Source organism: Chaetodon trifascialis, chromosome 23, assembly GCF_039877785.1.
Source record: "Chaetodon trifascialis isolate fChaTrf1 chromosome 23, fChaTrf1.hap1, whole genome shotgun sequence".
Taxonomy (NCBI): domain Eukaryota; kingdom Metazoa; phylum Chordata; class Actinopteri; order Chaetodontiformes; family Chaetodontidae; genus Chaetodon; species Chaetodon trifascialis.
In genome coordinates this window covers 13,151,674-13,172,033 of record NC_092078.1, presented here as the reverse complement: position 1 = coordinate 13,172,033, position 20,360 = coordinate 13,151,674, and the positions used below count along the sequence as shown (strand labels likewise).

Below are 20,360 nucleotides of genomic sequence, written 5' to 3'. Positions count from 1 at the left end.
TAGGGGGGCCAGGGTGAAAGGAAAGTTCAGAGAATCTTACTTGCTCCCAGCCTTCTCTGTCAAGCCCATCATGACCTCAGAGGAACCCATTCCTAGAGAGAAACTCAACCCTCCTACACCCAGCATCTATGTACGTCACCATGTCCACTAGTTGCTTTAATATGTTCTGTACACTGAAGACAGTTGATAACTTCCATGTGCTGCCCTCTTGTGGTGATTAAAAAAGCCAAAACAGTGTTAAGAGTGTGCTGACATGATTTTTCTTCTCTGTAGTTGGAGAGTAAGAGGGATGCCTTCTCCCCTGTGCTGCTGCAGTTCTGTACAGACCCCAAGAATCCTGTCACTGTCATCAGGGGCCTGGCTGGATCTCTTCGACTCAGTAAGTGCACACTAACAGTGACTGTTAACAGATTACTGCACCAGAGGTTTGTGCTTAATGTTCCCTCTTGTGTTTTTTAGACCTGGGGCTGTTTTCTACAAAGTCTCTGGTGGAAGCCAATGCAGAGCAGGCAGTAGAAGTTAGGACTCAAGTGCAGCAGCCCGCTGATGAGAACTGGGACGCCAGTGGGACAGGTCAGACGTGGCCCTGTGAGAGCAGCCGATCCCACACCACCATCGCCAAGTACGCCCAGTACCAGGCCTCCAGCTTCCAAGAGAGTCTGCAGGTGAATATTGCCACCACTGCTCCTCTATTCTCGTAGACTGCATTTTTCAGTTAAATGGTTTTATACATCAGGTAGAGTGTCAAGATTTCCATGTTTCAACATTCTGTTCTGCAGTCCACTTAATAAACATGCTGTGATCTGTGTCTTCAGGAGGAGAAAGGCAGCGATGAGGAGGATGACGAAGATGATGAGAAGGGGAAGAAACCATCCAACAGTTCTGATACTCCCAGCAAGGACAGCTCTAAAGAAAGTAGCAGGTAAGGCTAGTGTTAGAGAAGCAAAAAGTTTAATGTAATACTGAGGTTTTTTGCAGTTTGTAGTAATGCTTTAATATTTTTTCTTTTCCTCAGTGCTGAGCAGAAACCAGTGGGGAAGATAATTAAATTTGGAACCAACATTGACCTCTCAGATCCCAAGAGGTGAGCAACTTTGCCCTAAGCCATTAATGAACTCTGTGGCAAAATGTGGTGGTCTCCACTACATGCACTGCCCTCTAGTGGGCATGTCTCAACACTGCAGCATAATCACAGCAAAAGCTCCTTTGTACCCATTTATAGATACTGGATATAGCTAATCCTAACTACTAAAGTTAAAGTTGATAGAGTTATGACCTGCTGTCTCTGCTCAGGTGGAAGCCCCAGCTTCAGGAGCTGCAGAAGCTGCCGGCATTTATGCGTGTAGCATCCAGTGGAAACATGCTGAGCCATGTTGGACACACCATCCTAGGCATGAACACTGTTCAGCTTTACATGAAGGTTCCAGGGAGCCGAACGCCAGGTAAAGGACACTGACACTGCTTTTTGTCTGTAATGGGTGGAAGACGTCTTAGTTAAACAACAATGTGCAACACAAATTAGTTCATGGAATAAGATCTATGAAATTCTGAACAGAAAAAATAAAATACCATTGTATATTCTGTCCTTATTCCACAGGTCACCAGGAGAACAATAACTTTTGCTCGGTGAACATCAACATCGGCCCTGGGGACTGCGAGTGGTTCTCTGTCCATGAGAACTACTGGCATGCCATTAGTGACTTCTGTGAAAAGTGAGTAGACGGAGACAAATCTGAGAATGCAAGCTGACCTCACTTCATGATGCTAAGTCCTACGTCCAAACATCACAGCTCTAACACAATTTTTTCCTCCTATGTGCTCAGGCACGGAGTAGACTACCTGACAGGATCCTGGTGGCCAGTGCTGGAGGACCTCTACAACGCCAACATCCCTGTGTACCGCTTCATCCAGCGACCTGGAGACTTGGTGTGGATCAATGCTGGAACTGTTCACTGGGTTCAGGCCGTTGGCTGGTGTAACAACATCGCCTGGAACGTCGGACCACTCAGTGGTAAGGAGTGCGCCATCTAGTGACCAAATACAGACTACTTTAACAACATAAAGAACACTTTGTGTTTATTTTACATCTTCAACATTGTTTCATGTGTGTGTCTAGCTTACCAGTATCAGCTGGCCCTGGAGAGGTTTGAATGGAATGAAGTAAAGAAGGTGAAATCCATCGTCCCCATGATTCATGTGTCCTGGAACGTGGCCCGCACTGTCAAGATCACTGACCCAGACACCTATAAGATGATTAAGTGAGTACAAACGGCTGCATTCAGTTGCCAGTTTGAGTTACACTGAGCTAAAACTAATGACCAACCCTGCAATAGATCTTACATTCATTAAGGTAACAATCAAGCAGGACCACACACGCAACAGTATTAGTAACCGTTCAAACAAAAACTTGATGTAATGTATCATACTTGATGTCTTGAGGTGTTACATATGAGCTGGAACAATATCTCTGTCTCAGTTTAACAAGTCAACAGCACTATAGCCTCCACAATCAATATGAAACACTGTAGCGTTCATGACAGTCAGACTTCCTGCAGGACTATTCCATTTGTACACTTTGAAAACTGCACAGAAAATTTCAAAATTTGGAGATTAAACATCTGATAGCAACATAGTATTAACGTTGCTGTCTTTAACTTTTTTCAGACACTGCCTGCTGCAGTCCATAAAGCACATCCAGATCCTGCGGGACCAACTGGTGGCCGAAGGCAAGAAGCTTTCCTATCAGAGTCGGGTCAAAGATGAGCCAGCCTACTACTGCAACGAGTGTGACGTGAGTCGCCAACAGTCACTCTAACCATGAAACGCTCTCTTTCACAGACACACTCAGTTACAACAGATCCTACTTTCAGTAAGGCAGAAATGTTAATTCAACTTTATAGTCATGGAGGTGTTGAAACTTTTACTTTATACTGATAGGAGTTTACCATTTTCTCTACCCATTTGTCAATAAATGTGTGGTGCATATAAGAAAAGCCTCAGTTTACACTATGTACACTTCAACAATAAAGTTAAATCAACAACTTCTATACAAAGTAAGAAAACTTACCTTGAATATAACAATACAATATATCCAGTGTTTTGAGAATCAACAAAATCACCACCTGAAGAGTTTATATTTTGGTCCTTCAGAGGGCAACAGCAGCTAAAATGTATTCTCACAGTGACCCAGTTTTACAGCAAAAGAAAATGCACGACGGTGTCCATGAACATTTCCTGTGTCCCAAACACTCATAAGCCAGTTCACTAGCCACACCTAGCTTAATAAATGCAGTCTAATATAACAAACCTGCTATAAAGTCATGATGGAAAATGTCAATTTGGAGGCTGTAATTTTTGGTGTTGCTCAATGCAACAACATCACAAACTGCAGCCTCCAAAATAACGACCATGGTAGGATTGTTAGTGCAGTTTCTTGGTATCTCTTGTTCACATAATTCTACTCTGCAAGCATCTTGAATGTTTGTTACCCTGCTCTCTGCCACAGGTGGAGGTGTTCAATTTGTTGTTTGTGACAAGCGAGAACAGCAGCAGGAAGACATATGTGGTTCACTGTGAGGACTGTGCACGTCAGCGCAGCTCCAACCTGACCAACGTGGTGGTGCTGGAGCAGTACCGCACAGAGGAGCTCATGAATATATATGACTCCTTCAGCCTGGTAAGCAGACGTACCTCTATTCCATATTCCCAGTAGTCTTCTGTTGAAGATCCAGGTTGTTAGGGCTGCCATTGACGGTTCCTTTCTGACCTGAAATTTAAAAAACAAACAAAAAAAACAAAACTTGTGGCCACCAAGGCATAAGTACATGACTTTAATTGTGTCTGTTGTGTGTTTTGTCTCACCAGGCCTCCTCCTCCCGGTGACAGAGCTCCCCTCCTGCGTCTCCTCAGCCATAACCAAAACTCCTGCAAGCCAGGACAAAAGACACAGTTTCACTTTGGTTTCCAACTTACCCTTCCATTATTTAAGATCATTTTTGCTACTACTACTACTGCTAATACTTGCCGAACAGCCAGTTGAATACGTTTACTCATCATTACTGTTTACAAAAAGAAATACCAAGCCGCCAATAACATACCAGTTTACTCTCAGATGGTGCTTTCAACCAGAAACCCTGGCAATGGTCAAGTTGAGACCCAGGGGGCAGTTGGTGCTGCCATTGAACAAACTGTGGAGGGAAGTTGATGGTTTCAATGGCATATTTCTGTCAGTACCAGAGAGAATTTTTTTTTTCTGTTGTTGTCGTCTTGAATACTGAAATTTGTACATGCTGTTTGCAATTTTTGTGGGGTGCTGTCTTTTTTAAAATAATTTATTGTTTTGTTTTTCTAAACTAGATCAGCCTAGATATATACCACATTGGCCTTGTATTTAGAAAAGAGAGAAAATGAAAAATACTAATAATAGAGATATGAACATTTTTCTAAAGCATTAAGAATTTTAAAAAATACAAATGTTTGGAATGCTTCAAAACATACGGGTTTTAATGACTTTGGTTGTTTTGGGGGGGATTTCATTTTGTCTTTCAGATTCTTGTATGTGTTGTAAATCTTGTGTTTGTATGAATTATACTTTTATTTCCTCTAGAGATTAATATTCAGTTGACACTCATCAGGTCTTTTAGTTCATTTCTTCCATCTTTGTATGAACTCTCTCTTTAAAAAAGAAAGAAAAAAATCATTGTCATCTGGTGTTTGTGTGTTGTATCTGATTGTTTTGTTCCAATATGCAGACTTAGTATTTCCTGGAATTTTTTTGGCATTGTACATTTAATTTAAAATGTTTTCTCTATTTATTGGATATCAATGTTCTCCCTTTTTTAATAGGGTTGTAAAAGTTTGTTTGTTTGTTTTTTCCTTTTTTTTTATGGTGACTGATTGCTCTGTAAGAACTGAAATGTGGGGGTTGTGTGTCCACGGGAGTGGAGGCTGCTGTTTCTCTGGTGCTTGCCTCTCATGACTCCTGCCTTCTTCTCCTGATATATATTAAATAATATCTTTATCTTGAATATAATGCCACCTTTCCTGTAGACAATAGGCACACTGCTCATGTAGAGAAGATGACTAATGGAATGCTGTGTTTGTATGCTCATTACGGAAAAAACAAAACGACTTTTTCCAAAGCGTTTTGAGAAATGGTAATTTTTTTTTTATTATGTAGGGGGCTTTTAGATAAGATTTTATGATATCTGTTGAATATGATAATGGGATAGATGGTGCTAAATGTTCTCTTTGAACAACCTTTTCTTCTGTTCATTTTCTTAAAATGAGAATTCTATTTTTCCTGTTGCAATATTACCTTACCCCTTTCCTTCTCTTTGTGGTCATTTATTTATAACTGCACTGTTTAGAGAATTCACACAGACATACTTGCAGACACACACACACCAAACTGAGCCAGACATGTCTTAAACACTTGTGAATTTGTGTGACATTACTATGATTATTAATAATAAACGCTTTTTTGATAAATCCGAAAGGGAGAAGGATTTGTCTGCATTTTTTTCCAAATCACATGCTTTGGAAAAAGGACTGAAATGTGCAACATACAAAGCTTCAGTGTTGGCGTCCTTAGTTCCCAAAGGAGACTTTATTTTTCACCACATACCAACTCACTGACTACACCCTTACCACCTTAGCAGCCAACTCACTGCCCTCAAATGTATCACAGCCCACATTAAATCCAATCACTCCACTCCTACAATAACAAGTCGTATCCCTCAGCTGTGACAAATGTTTGGCACAGCTTTGTCATTCACGTCCTCAATCTGAGCTTGCGATTGTTAGAAATGCGTGTGAAAAAATAAGGCCAAAGTCGACAGAAGAAGTTTCTATTTAGACATCAGCATCCAGGGTAAACTACGGAAGGAGATCGTACTAGGGGCAAAACTTCACAGATAGCAGAGCAGGAAATAGCAGAGAGCAGTAAGAAGATTGTCCATACTTCAGTTTCCTTCAGATTATCCAATAGGGAGTCAAACAACACTTTTTAACCTTACAGGCAAAAAAAAATAGTGATCAAGGAATATATGCCTGAATGAAAGGTGCCCACGTGGAAAGGCAGTGTAGTATCCACATTTGACAAGTAACTACACATCAGAGAGACCATGCCATTAGTAGGGAAACAAAATAGTGTTTAAAAAAATTAAGCTAACACCTCCACTGTCTTGAAAATTTTTTTTATCTGAAACAAAAGAAAGCTAATTTTCCTGTAGGTAAAGGAATGAATAAATCCATATAATCACAAGTGTGTATGTGCCTTTTAAGAGCCACTACTGAGCCTGAAACTTCAGCTTTCTCAAGCAGAAAGAGCAAGCTTTGGCAGGTCACCGTGTCCTTAGGTCAAGTTAGGGGCCACAAGGCCAGCAGAAGGACAGAGCATTACTGGACAGACTGAAGGAAATCCTGCTTCAAACCACACAGGAAGACCACCTCCGTCCGGCTGTCTGTCCACCCCGCAGCAGTCAGAAAGACAAAATACATCAGCAGTTCAATCACCACTTCATGGTGGAAAAACTTTGATGTTTGTTTATGCTACTCTTGTTGAGCATGAGAGGAAAGATTGCGTAGTTACCATTTCATCTATAAAGTATCCCAAAGGAGTGCTCGTGAACTCTTGACAGCAGTGACATAACACCACCAAATCAAAGGCTGCAATGCCAACCATGAACTGATAAAACTCATCTAATGAAAGATAAATCCATACACTAATATGTCAATGGCTTCCTTGCCCCTTTCTGTAAACCATCATGCTGTTCAAATACTATTTATTATTATATATTATTATTTATTTTAGATCTATATCGTCTACCCACACTGCATGGGGACCAACAGAGGGCTGGAAGTAAACAAACAATGTAAGCTCAAAGCAGAGGGAAAAGGGTAGAAAATCAGGATCAGACAAGAGTAATTATTTAGCTTATGCTCTGACCTGTTCTTATCATTTCACTGATTACCGCCTTCCTTGATATCTTTGTTCTTTTACTTCATCCTCCTTTTCTAATCCGATATTCTAGAGAATCCAAGCTTTTATCTAAATCACATCGCCAAACAATGCACACATTTTCATCATACATTGTAAACAGTGAGATTGACATCTCTTGCTTGGCTTCACAACATTGCACATCTTTACATCAACATGAACAGCAGAGGGCAAGGCCCTCTGCTACGAGGTTTGACCCTGCTATAATGAACCCCCATCTGAACCTCGACAAGTACTCATTGTTTGTGAGCTTAAACAGACTCTGCTCCCAAACCACACGTTCTAAAAATTATGAAGTCTGTAAACCTTATCTTGTTATTCAGTCTTAATCAGGTAATTCACCTCAAGAATTATCTTTAGCTTTGTCAAGTCCTGACAACAGGATGTTTTTACATAGGTGATGTAACGTTTAGAGACAATGTCCTTCAAGAGAGGGGAAAAACTGTTTCCTCTGCTTTAAATGTCATTAACTGAAATCCTTTCAGCTCCACTGGTGCTGATTTACAGCTCATTTCCCTACAGGAATTAGTGAGTGCACAATTCAAAATGGTTTACAATAAGATGATGATTCTCCTTTCCCCAATCACTCTCAAACGCACTGTATTTTCAACTTTTGTTAATTCTTCTAGCGTTGAGATTAACACACACACACACACACACGTACATACATACATGCATACATACATACATGTGTACTGACATGCATACATATACATATGCACATACATGTACTTACATAGATATATTAAATACATACACATACATATGTAATGACAAATGCATACATATGTACTTACATATATAAATACGTACGTACATACATACATACATACATACATACATACATACATACATACATACATACACGCAAACACACATACGTATTTGCATATGTACATAGATAAATACATATTTCTATACATACATACATACATACATACATACATACATACATACATACATACGTAAGTACTTACATACATGTGTACTGACACATGCATAAATAGGTACTTACATACTAAGACATGTACTGACATACATACGTACTTTCATACGCACACACATAAATACTTGCATACATACATAGATACGTACTTAGATACATACATATGTGCCTACATATGTACTGACATATACACATATGTGCTTACATACACACACATGCATGGACTTAGACACATACATACATACATACATACATACATACATACACTTGCATGCATGCATACATACATGTACCGACAGATACATACATGTACTTACATACACACATGTACTTGCATACATACATACATACATAAATGGATATGTACTGACGTACGTAGATACATACACATACACACACACACACGTACTTAAATAACTACATACATATATGTATTTACATACATATATACTTGAATATGTACTGACATACATATATACTTACATGCAAAGATAGACATGTACTGACATAAATACATATGCACTGACATAAATACATATGCACTTACATACATAAATGCATATGTACTGACATGCACACATACATACATACATACGTACACACATACATACATACATATGTACCTACATACATATGTACTGACATACACATACATACATATGTACTTAAATACATACAAACATGTATGTACTTACTTTATATAAATGTGTACTTATATAGATACGTACTGACAGACATACATATGTACTGACATACATACTTAAATACATACACACATGTATTTGCATACATACATATGTACATAGATAAATATATACTTCTATACATACATGTGTACTTACATACATGTGTACTGACAAATGCATAGGTACATACATACTTGTACACACACATAGATACGTACTTAGATACATACCATATGTAATTACATACATACATACATGCATATGTACTGACATACACACATGTACCTATATACATATGTACTGACATATATACATATGTGCTTACATATATGTACTTACATACACACATGCATGGACTTAGACACATACATACATATGCACTGAAATACATACATACACACGTTTTTGCATATGTACATAGATAAATACGTATTTCTATACATACATACGTACTTACATACATGTGTACTGACACATGCATAAATAGGTACTTACATACATACTTAGATATGTACTGACATACATACGTACTTTCATACATACACACATAAATACTTGCATACATACACAGATACGTACTTAGATACATACATATGTAATTACATACATACATACCTACATATGTACTGACATATACACATTTGTGCTTACATACACACACATGCATGGACTTAGACACATACATACATACATACATACATACATACGTACATGTACCGACAGATACATGCATGTACTTACATACACACATTTACTTGCATACATACATACATACATACATACACACATACATGGATATGTACTGACGTACGTAGATACATACACACACACGTACTTAAATAACTACATACATATATGTATTTACATACATATATACTCGAATATGTACTGACATACATATATACTTACATGCAAAGATAGACATGTACTGACATAAATACATATGCACTGACATATATACATATGTACTTACATACATACATGCATATGTACTGACATACACACATACATACATATGTACTTAAATACATACAAACATGTATGTACTTTATATAAATGTGTACTTACATAGATACGTACTGACAGACATACATGTGTACTGACATACATACGTACTTACATACGTACTTAAATACATACATACATGTATTTGCATACATACATATGTACATAGATAAATATAAACTTCTATACATACATTCGTACTTACATACATGTGTACTGGCAAATGCATAGGTACTTACATACATACTTGTACTGACATACAAACACATGTACTAACATACATACATACTTTCATATATACACACATAAATACTTGCATACACACATAGATACATACCATATGTAATTACATACATGCATATGTACTCACATACACACATACATATGTACCTATATACATATGTACTGACATATATACATATGTGCTTACATATATGTACTTACATACACACATGCATGGACTTAGACACATACATACATATGCACCGAAATACATACATACATACATACGTACTTAAATGCAAAGATAGACATGTACTGACATAAATACATATGCACTGACATAAATACATATGCACTGACATACATACATGCATACATACGTACCTACATACATATGTACTGACATACACACATACATACATAGGTACTTAAATACATACAAACATGTATGTACTTACTTTATATAAATGTGTACTTACATAGATACGTACTGACAGACATACACGTGTACTGACATACATACACACATGTATTTGCATACATACATATGTACATAGATAAATATATACTTCTATACATACATATGTACTTACATACATGTGTACTGACAAATGCATAGGTACTTACATACATACTTGTACTGACATACATACATACATACATACTGACATACACACATACATACATATGTACTTAGATACATACAAACATGTATGTACTTACTTTATATAAATGTGTACTTACATAGATACGTACTGACAGACATACACGTGTACTGACATACATACATGTGTACTTAAATAAATACATATATACATACATATGTTCTGACATACATACACACATGTATTTGCATACATACATATGTACATAGATAATTATATACTTCTATACATACATATCGTCGCTGTCCGATAAAAAGCACGCATCTCCAAAACTCATTTTTTTCAGGAGCATGAAAAAAGTGTTTTACTCGTCAATTAAATTACAAATTAAACCCAAAACACAGTAATTAGACACACTTAGGACTCGAAATGAAAACCTATAGTTACACGGTGATTAGCAACCCGTTTAGTATTTTAATCGGATTTACGTGCATTGTTGTGAGTGACATTGGACATACGTGTTTTTTAAATAATGCGTTCCAATGATGTCTGGTCTTTTACGAGCCTCGAGTCTCCCGTTCATGTCCCACTAAATCCATAAACTATTGATAGCAGGCTATCCTACATTAGTCCATATAGGCGAAGAGTCATCTAATACTGTATTAACGCACATGCATCAGTCTGACTTGGTTCAAGGAAATCACAGAGTTTATCGTCTATCCCTTGCTTAAAACCTAACGTTATTTACCCAAAGATATCATCTAAACCCCTGACAAGAAACGGTGCAGTGTTTCCTCCTGAACAGATACATTTGGCATCGCTCGATGCAAGGACAACATTAGCCTAGCGTTAGATGCTATAATAAGTCTGCCAAGTACTGACGGTATACAGTCTGTGTTTACGGACATGACAAATCATCTGATATACAGGCTAAGGTTAGCTAGCGGTTAGCCCTCAGGATTGAGTTGTACAGAACGAAAATATGTGAAATACTACGTGCAAATGACAATCGTGAATGTCTGTTAACTAGTCGAAAACTTGAACACAGTTGTCATACAATAGATTGACATACGCGCATACGGGAGATCCGCGCATTGATGGACACTTCTGACACCCAATGGAGATACGTGTTAAATATATGATGTAATAAAACGTCTTTCCATTGGTCACTTGGATCCTCAATGCTACCTGTTGCTTGGAGAGAATGTGAATATTTCTTAGCCAATGGAAAGTCAAAAGCGTTAAAAGTGGAGATACGTGTTTTTTATCGGACAGCGACGATATGTACTTACATACATGTGTACTGACAAATGCATAGGTACTTACATACATACTTGTACTGACATACAAACATATGTACTGACATACATACATACATACATACATACTTTCATATATACACACATAAATAGTTGCATACACACAGATGCGTACTTAGATACATACCATACGTAATTACATACATACATGTATGCATATGTACTGACATACACACATACATATGTACCTATATACATATGTGCTTAAATATATGTACTTACATACACACATGCATGGACTTAGACACATACATACATATGCACTGAAATACATACATACATACTTACATGCAAAGATAGACATGTACTGACATAAATACATATGCACTGACATAAATACATATGTACTTACATACATACATGCACACATACACACATGTACTTGCATGCATGCATACATACATACATATGCACATACATACATATGTCCTGACATACATACTGACATACATATGTGCCGACATGCATACATATGTACTTACATGCACACATAGATAGATAAATACTAACGTACATACATAAATATGTACATACATACTTATACACATACACCAATCAAGTATAACATTAGAACCACCGACAGGTGAAGTGAATAACACTGATCATCTCTTCATCATGGCACCTCTTAGTGAGCAGGACATATTAGGCAGCAAATGAACATTTTGTCCCCAAAGTTAATGTGTTAGAAGCAGGAAAATGGGCAAGCATAAGGATTTGAGCGAGTTGAACAAGGGCCAAATTGTGATGGCTAGACAACTGGGTCAGAGCATCTCCAAAACTGCAGCTCTTGTGGGGTGTTCCTGGTCTGCAGTGGTCAGTATCTATCAAAAGTAGTCCAAGGAAGAAACCATGGTGAACCGGCAACAGGGTCATGGCTTATTGATGCATGTGGGAAGCGAAGGCTGGCCCATAACTTTGCAGCTTGTAACAGGAAGAGGGAGCTGTTCTTCTCAAGGAAACAGATTCTACGTTTCTAAGCCGATGGTGGAATTAAAGGCCATTTGTGGGGGAAAAAATAACTGTCACTTATAACCATTTCCCTATTATTCTGAGTGAACACAAGCACCATGACCCCCTCTGTTAAAGGAAGCGTTAACAAACATCAAGTGAGATGAGAAAGAGGCTCTCAACAAGCTTTTACTCTGATTTTGTTCATGCTAATTATACCTGGAGATCACATAAATACAACAATCTCATCACCTACAAAAAAAAATTTAGCCTGGAGAAAAATAAATTAAAAAATAAAATTCAAAGATAAAAAGATAGCCAGTCTGATGAATAGGCACAGGTTCAGTGTATCTGAATTCTCATCCTGAGAGAGCTGCTGTAAAAATAAATCCTGTCAGAGTCACCTGCACTAAAGCATTACTTTCAGATGTTGAATAACATTCAACATCATGGTACCTCGTCTCTACTGGTCTTAACACACAAGTCTGCCTCTGCCACCCTTCCCCCTCATTTTCTGCTCTCCTGAACCTCAACTTATCAGGCATGTCGACTCACTCTGACCCCCAACACACAACACCCAGCCCCCACTGCAGCATAGACAGGGTAAAGGGGGGTGTAACATGTTCTGGATATGAGAGGTGGAATGCATGCACTGAGAGGAGATGTTGGAGTAAGGCAGGGGGGCTGATAAGCCTGGTGGGTGGAGAAAGAGAGTGGGATGGATGCATGAATTAGGGAGGGACAGAGAGACAGCACTGCGGACTCAGTCAGAAGGGGGTGTGGATGTGTGTGTGTGTGTGTGTGTGTGTGTGTGTGTGTGTGTGTGTTGGGGGGGGGGGGCAGATAGAAGTTTGACATACTTAAGACAAACACCACAGCAATTTTGAGTTCAGTTGTTTTCAGCCACTGAGGAAGGAGCATCTCTGTGTTACTACTTCATCACAACAGCATAGGAATTTCAAGTGGCATATGGAAAAGAAAAGAAAACAGAGACTCTGAGACACAATCTGTTCCACTGACAACTCTGGATAGTGGAGACAAGAAGCAGCAGGAGACCGGAGCTGCAGGAAGCCAAAATACCAACATACCACCACTAAGAAGATAAGGCTTTAGGAGGGAACCTCCAAAAATACACAAAAAGCTTGTTCACACGGGGAAAGGAGGACAAACCTCTCTCTAGAGAGGAGTCGAGAGTTGAAGGGATAAAGAGAAAACTAAACGGACCTGGTTGAAGGACTGACTGTGCTGAAGCAGTCTTGAGAGGTAGCGAGACAAGCAGCAGAAATCTGGAGGACGAACAGCAAGAGGTCCATCTTGCCCCACAGCACAATGTGAGTACAAGAGCAGCTGCATCACTTAGACACATCAAAACTGTATTATAACTCATTTTCATAAAACAGATTACAGTGAAAACAAGCTGAATGTTCAACGTAAAGCAACTAGTCTATGAGGTCTGAGAAACAAAGAATTAATTACTGCAGCTTCTTTGTTCCAGACAATAGAATAACAGAATGCTAGAACAATAGAAAATCTCCCTGCATCATCCAAGCCTGCTAACAGTGTAAGACCTAGCTCGGCATCTACATGCTGGCATGCACACTATGAAGAGTTTAGAATCAATCAAGGTGATGTATTGGGTGACTACATGCCACCATTTGGCAGCTACATTAACTTCATTGCATAATATTCCCTAACTTACTAACTAAATTCCTGAGTTTGGGTCAAACAATGACATGACGTGTTATTCAAAGAAACGCTATTCCAACAATAATAAGAACAGTGAGTAAAATAGGTGGAGCGCTAAATGTATTTTCAGTCGGGGGTGCAATGAGTCACCACGTACACACTTTCCTGCCAGTCCTTCCTGCATGACCTTCAACCTTAAAACTGCACTTGAGACAACAATGGAAGACAGACGTGGAAAATAAACAATGTTAAAGCAGCTCGGCCTGTCTCATAAATAACATCTCCCACTGTCAATTCAGATATCAAGATATTATTATATGCTGGACCTTAAGCTGGCTGAACTAACAGAATTAAAGATACCGAACAAATCTCACAGGAATGGATGACGGCTTGTTGGATTAGCTGAATGAAGGAGCTGTCTTATTACACCTTTCCTGTTCAAGCAGCAGCAGCTTTTGCTGTTCACAGAAGTAATGCCTTTAAATTATTGTATTATTATATGACCCGTCAGGCACCACCACCAAAAGACATACAGTCCTCTGTTGGTCCTTACACTTCAGCAGTAGATCGTCGCACGTCAGAGCATGGAGCGCTGTACATGTACAAATACAGGATGTTTAATCACGTAGTGTGACAATACTTAAGCAGTAATGATGATACATTTTGAGAGGACAAATTACTATGAGAGATTTGTCACCATTGCAAAACTAGAAAAACTATTCATGCATGACCCTTAAAAGCAAAATATCTTCAAATTAACATGAAAAATTGCACATGTGAAAGCACCTGTCTGTGTTGGCTAAAAGGAAACACTGACAGGTTGACTATGTCATACCCACGAGGATTTTTTTGCTGGCCCTGTTGTCTGGCTGGGGTATCACTATTTCCTGATCTCTGAGAAGTGAGGATATCCTGTGCCAGACACAGCTGCGTACCACATAAAACCTGTCGGAACACAGAATGGACACAAACTAAAGGGGCTTGGATCAAAGCAGACCTTACACGGAGGACCTGGTCTCCTACTTTGAAAGTACGAGCTTTGACATACTGTTTAGTGACGCGAACACAGACAGTATTTGTGAAGGCAAGTTAAACTGCCAGTGTTGTGCCATAATCACTTTATATATCATTATTATTATTATTATTATTATTGTTATATATACCAATATCTGAATGGAAAAAGAAAGATAATAATATATATGGCCCATTAATTGTTGTTTTTTTTCCCAGTTGATAATAATCCTTTAAATTATACATACATATATACACACACACACACACACGAATCTTTTATCATGACCAAAATGTGCAGTACTGTGTTTTTAATTTATAGATTAAATGTACTGAGGTGGCGCAATTTCAGTATCATGTTTTGTTCTAATTAAATGCCATCAGTGATTGCATCTGGACATTAATACGTCTGTCTTACGATCTCTTATTAACCCACAGGCATGACAATGCGTATTAACACAAGCGCACATGCAGACAACACCCACTTTAACACAAACAGACTTTGATGCCAGTAAGCCTTAATGTCTCTATCACACAAACTACACATGGCAATTATGAGCCCCTTTCCTTTTGGCCAATCACCTCTCTGATAATCATCACCTCACAAACAGCATCACACAAGGCTGGCTTCCCGATGGATAACACATCTAACCTCCAAGTGAACCCAGAGCCACCAAGCCTTTGAAGAGTGGAATTTGATTAGGTTCAAAAGTACTGTGTAACTATGACACCAGACTCCTGTACTCATCCAGCCAAATATCAGAGCTGGCCAACAGTTTCTAAATATCTGCAACGACACGTGCAAGTCTGTCGCCTTGTTGATTCTGCTAAAATTTCTTTTTCCATCTGACACTGCTGATACGTTTGTTCCTCTGCCCACAGTTCACTATGAGTATGACTGGTACTCTAGAGAAGGGGGCCCACCACCAGGCCTTGGACTTGTCTGAGGAACTGCCGCCTCATCACCACCATCAACATATCAACCACCACCAGCATCTTCACCACTCCAACTCCCTAGCCTCCACCACTGCTGTGGGTGGAGGCAGAGAAACGCCTTCACGTGTGGTCGTACCTCCTCCTTATTCTGCAGCTGAGAGCGGTGGTGGAGGCAGTGAAGGTCCTCTGGAGCTGCGGGGGTCCCTGGACTGCTGGGCCTGCTCAGTGCTGGTGACAGCTCAGAACCTGATTATTGCCATGATCAACGCCTGCCTCGCTGGACTGGTGTTTGGCACCATCCTGATGCCAGCCATTGTGATGGTGGCATTTGGCTTCCTCTGCCATTCTACAGTAAGAAAGGGGAGATCAGGGAGCGGATGGATGAGCGCTTCATGCATGTTGAAGGATTCTGATCTGTATTTAATTTGTGGACAGTGAGCAGTCACACTGTAGGTGGCAAAGCGGTCACTCAAGGGCATTATGTAATACTTGTTGGTTTAATTCTTTAAGTCTAATACTCCCAAGTCAAAGTAATATACCTCATCCATCACATTTGAGACCACTGCAGTTTGGTGTGAGAGTGAAAATGCGCTTGCATGTTGGGAAGAATAAATATTTACACACACATCTGCTACATCTAAACAAAAGATGAATGGAAAAGAGGACACATACACCCATCTTTTCATGAAACATCTAGAAGTCCTAATCTCAAAACTTTGATCCAAAAGTTTGAAATAGTTGTGCCCTGGGCTTAGGGTGGGGGTTGGCTCCATCACTGATGAGAAGCTTTATAATCAGATAAGTCTGAGGTTCTCTCAGATGTTGAGGAGAAGGGTGAACTGGAAGGAGCGAGGGGTCAACAGTCTAGGGAGCCAGACGTCAAAGCAGCTAAGTTTAAACACTGCTTGGTAGCTAGTTGAGGATTAAAAGGCAGGGACTGACAGACAAAATATGAAAATGCACAGAACGTGATAACAGCTGAAAATACAAAATAAGACATGCAATTCAAGCAAAACAACCTATTTGACCCATTAGTCAGAAGGCATTATCCTGTGCTATCCTAAAAAGTTATCATGGTTCAGAGACTTTTAATGCATACCGATGGCACTTCTGTGGGCCGACGACCTCCTTAATGACCAGAGAGACCGGGATTCTCTCTGTTCTCCCACTCTCTCACAATTAGACCTCATGTGACAGCAGCTTAGAGAGGGATTAACCAGGACCTGGGAGGACGGAGAGAGGGGGAGAAATCAGAAAAAAATAAAAGGGTGAGAAGAAAAACAGAAAAAGACAGGTGGCTTCAGTATCTAGGATTCCACAAATAGAGCAGGAAACATTGAGAGCACTTTCAAGATATCTGAGGAAATTTTGTTTGAAAGACCTGTCCAGAAACGCTCCCAACACAATGTTTCACATGAGCAAAAACAAGCACACTTGCACAGGAGGCCTCACCAAGTAAAAGCAAACATGGGCATACTTGTGTGAGTCGTATCAACTCCAACCCACCTTCTAGCCTTTACTTTTTTAAAATCATGTACTGCTGTTTCAATCATCTCACTCCCTCCTTCATGTTTTGCTTTCTTTCCCCAGTTGGGATTTCTTTCTGGCCAGCTGTAACTCAAAATCTATTGGGGCACCTTTATAATATGTCTGTACCATTTTTGACTGAGATTTGGAAATGATAAATTTTGGACTATTCAAGTAATACTAAAGAGCATTTTACTTTGTAAACACTAAGCTAATGCACTTTTTTTTTCCTGAAAGACTGATGAGTCAAAGCATAACTTAAACTTTTGACCTGTTACAATGTCAGCATGCCCTCTCCTATTATGAATGCTCCTCTTCCCTTGAGCTCCCTCAGCCCTGCAAACCATTTTAAATCTCTGCACTTTCCTCATGCACTCAAATGTTCACTTCATCCTTCATGGGGCGATAAGGATGATTCAGACCTGCTGTCTTTCCATTCCTCTGCCACACTCAAAGCCTGACTCCTTTTACCTCCTCTCCCACTCCCCCAGTGTTATTGCTCAACATGCTTTGACACTGAGTATTTACTGATCACACCTTTGAATCAGACATGCTAATGATGGCCCAATGTGATTCAATGTATGCATGTATGTATGTATGTGTGTGTGTGTGTGTGTGTGTGTGTGTGTGTGTGTGTGTGTGTGTGTGTGTGTGTGTGTGTGTGTGTGTGTGTGTGTGTGTGTGTGAGACAGAGGAAAAAAAAGTTATATTGCAGACGACCAACTGGTGTCTGTCCTCACCTTGTACACACATACCACACACAGCACGTCATCTGCTGACCTTATCTATTCTTCACTGCACGTCACCAACTATTTGAATCACTTCTATGTGTTCAACATGTACAAGGACAACTCAAAATACAGCATAAAACAAAATGTTTGCCAATATGTGCCAACACACAACTGCATCCAATTTTAAAATCTTTGCATGAAATGGCAAACTGGAATATATAAAGTAAATGTAATAGATCTTCAGGAGAGGCACCCACACTGTCTCCATCCTGCATTAGTGCAGCATATTTTGCAAAGAGACTTCATCCAGCACAGTCACTATTCTATCATCATGCAATATATATTCAGCAAGGCACCCGAGTCCCTCGCAGCTGCAGGCTAAGTCGCTCTGCAGCTGCCCCTGACCTATGACCTCAATCTGAAAGGAAAGGTTTTCTCTAAGCATTACAAATATTTTTCCTTTATTCCAAGGGAAAATAGTACTTGAACCCTTACCTATTACCATAGCAGAGGTGCCCTTGAGCAAGGACTTCACCCCTCAGTTTTAGGAACTTCTGAGTGGGGTTTTATCAGTCTTACAGGTGTGACTGCCTGTGAATGTGTGAGTCTTGAGTGTTCCTGACAATGTATTCCTCTCTGAAGCTACCCTGGTCAAATAAAGGTTCAAAAAGTATCTACACTGGTTAAATGACAAACTCACCTCTGCGACATATCATTCCAATTACTGTCTTTCTCCTCTCCGTTCCTTCTCAGGTTCGTCCCCATGGAACCACCCCCTACTGCTCAGACCTGCTGACTGACGGAGGCTGTGTGGCTCTGCTGGTGGTGGGCTTCCTCTTGGTCACGCCTCTGCTGGTCCTGGCGCTGGCTGCATACTGCCGCCTGGCCCGACACCTCCAGCTTGGCCTCTGCTTCATCCCATACAGCCGGGCTGTCTACAAGAACTTGCCTGCCACCCAACACCGCGGCCTGGGCACTGGCTGCTGTGGTGGACGAGATGGAGCCAATGGTAGTGGAAAGGGAAAGGTCTGGGTGTGAGATGAGGGTAGGAGCGAGGGGGGGAGGGAGAGAGAGGGAGAGGGAGGAAAACCATTAGATGAAGCATATGAAGGAAACTGAATAAGGCAACAGGATTAGGGTTGTATGGCTAAGAAAAGGCAGTGTATGTAAGGACCAGCAAAGCAGATACCAGAGAAGGGAGGACGGTATGAATGGAAATTCCAACAACAACATGCTGAACATCCTGGAAAACCAGTTACATTGTTATAAAAACTGACTAATGACTCACTCCCTGTGACTTAACATCAGAAAAACAGTATTGATTGTTCAGGGAAAAAAAGAACATGGTGAACGGAGGAATTTTGTTGGTTGGTAATATTCCACTAGACACATTGGCTGTTACTGGAATTTTGATCTGTAAGTTTCCAGCTACAACGTGAAGCCATGTACTCTCTAGGAAAGATAACTAGGATAAACTCCAAGGTCAAATATGTATTGTTTCAAGTAAACAATCACAAGAATAAGAAAATAGCATGATACTAAAATGTTGAACTATTCAAGGCAATAAATAAACAAAAATAAAGCACCTAATCAGACCTGTACACAACATTAACAACCCTGAATTAACCAGGGGGCAAGAGGAAACATGAAAATATAACACCTCAAAAAAACACTAACCAGTATTTGTATCTTATCACATTTATTTTATCATGAAAAACATTTGTTTAATGTAGTTTCT

The 20,360-nt window shown here is 39.6% G+C and overlaps 2 protein-coding genes and 1 long non-coding RNA gene across 7 annotated transcripts in view; 2 read left to right on the top strand and 1 right to left on the bottom strand.

Moving 5' to 3' along the window:
- The window catches only part of kdm6ba (lysine (K)-specific demethylase 6B, a), a 94,752-nt gene extending 89,248 nt beyond the window's left edge, over window positions 1-5,504 (top strand). For all 5 annotated transcript variants that reach the window (XM_070993619.1, XM_070993617.1, XM_070993616.1 and 2 more), the window contains 12 exons: window positions 4-130; window positions 274-379; window positions 460-665; window positions 816-922; window positions 1,016-1,084; window positions 1,294-1,442; window positions 1,598-1,712; window positions 1,824-2,011; window positions 2,117-2,258; window positions 2,665-2,791; window positions 3,506-3,676; window positions 3,865-5,504. In XM_070993619.1, the coding sequence (XP_070849720.1) occupies window positions 4-130; window positions 274-379; window positions 460-665; window positions 816-922; window positions 1,016-1,084; window positions 1,294-1,442; window positions 1,598-1,712; window positions 1,824-2,011; window positions 2,117-2,258; window positions 2,665-2,791; window positions 3,506-3,676; window positions 3,865-3,882 (1,525 nt within the window). In that variant the 3' untranslated portion in view covers window positions 3,883-5,504. The remainder of the gene's footprint in view (window positions 1-3; window positions 131-273; window positions 380-459; window positions 666-815; window positions 923-1,015; window positions 1,085-1,293; window positions 1,443-1,597; window positions 1,713-1,823; window positions 2,012-2,116; window positions 2,259-2,664; window positions 2,792-3,505; window positions 3,677-3,864) is intronic.
- On the bottom strand, window positions 3,831-17,589 carry LOC139351640 (uncharacterized). Its single transcript, XR_011603585.1, has 3 exons — window positions 17,464-17,589; window positions 16,501-16,710; window positions 3,831-3,924 (listed from the first exon to the last, which is right to left on the bottom strand). It is a non-coding gene; the product is annotated as an uncharacterized lncRNA (long non-coding RNA).
- On the top strand, window positions 13,654-19,946 carry tmem88b (transmembrane protein 88 b). Its single transcript, XM_070993623.1, has 3 exons — window positions 13,654-14,062; window positions 16,311-16,715; window positions 19,376-19,946. Exons 2-3 carry the CDS (start codon window positions 16,317-16,319, stop codon window positions 19,658-19,660), a joined length of 684 nt encoding a protein of 227 aa, XP_070849724.1. The 5' UTR covers window positions 13,654-14,062; window positions 16,311-16,316; the 3' UTR covers window positions 19,661-19,946.
- Window positions 19,947-20,360: the final 414 nt, after the last annotated feature.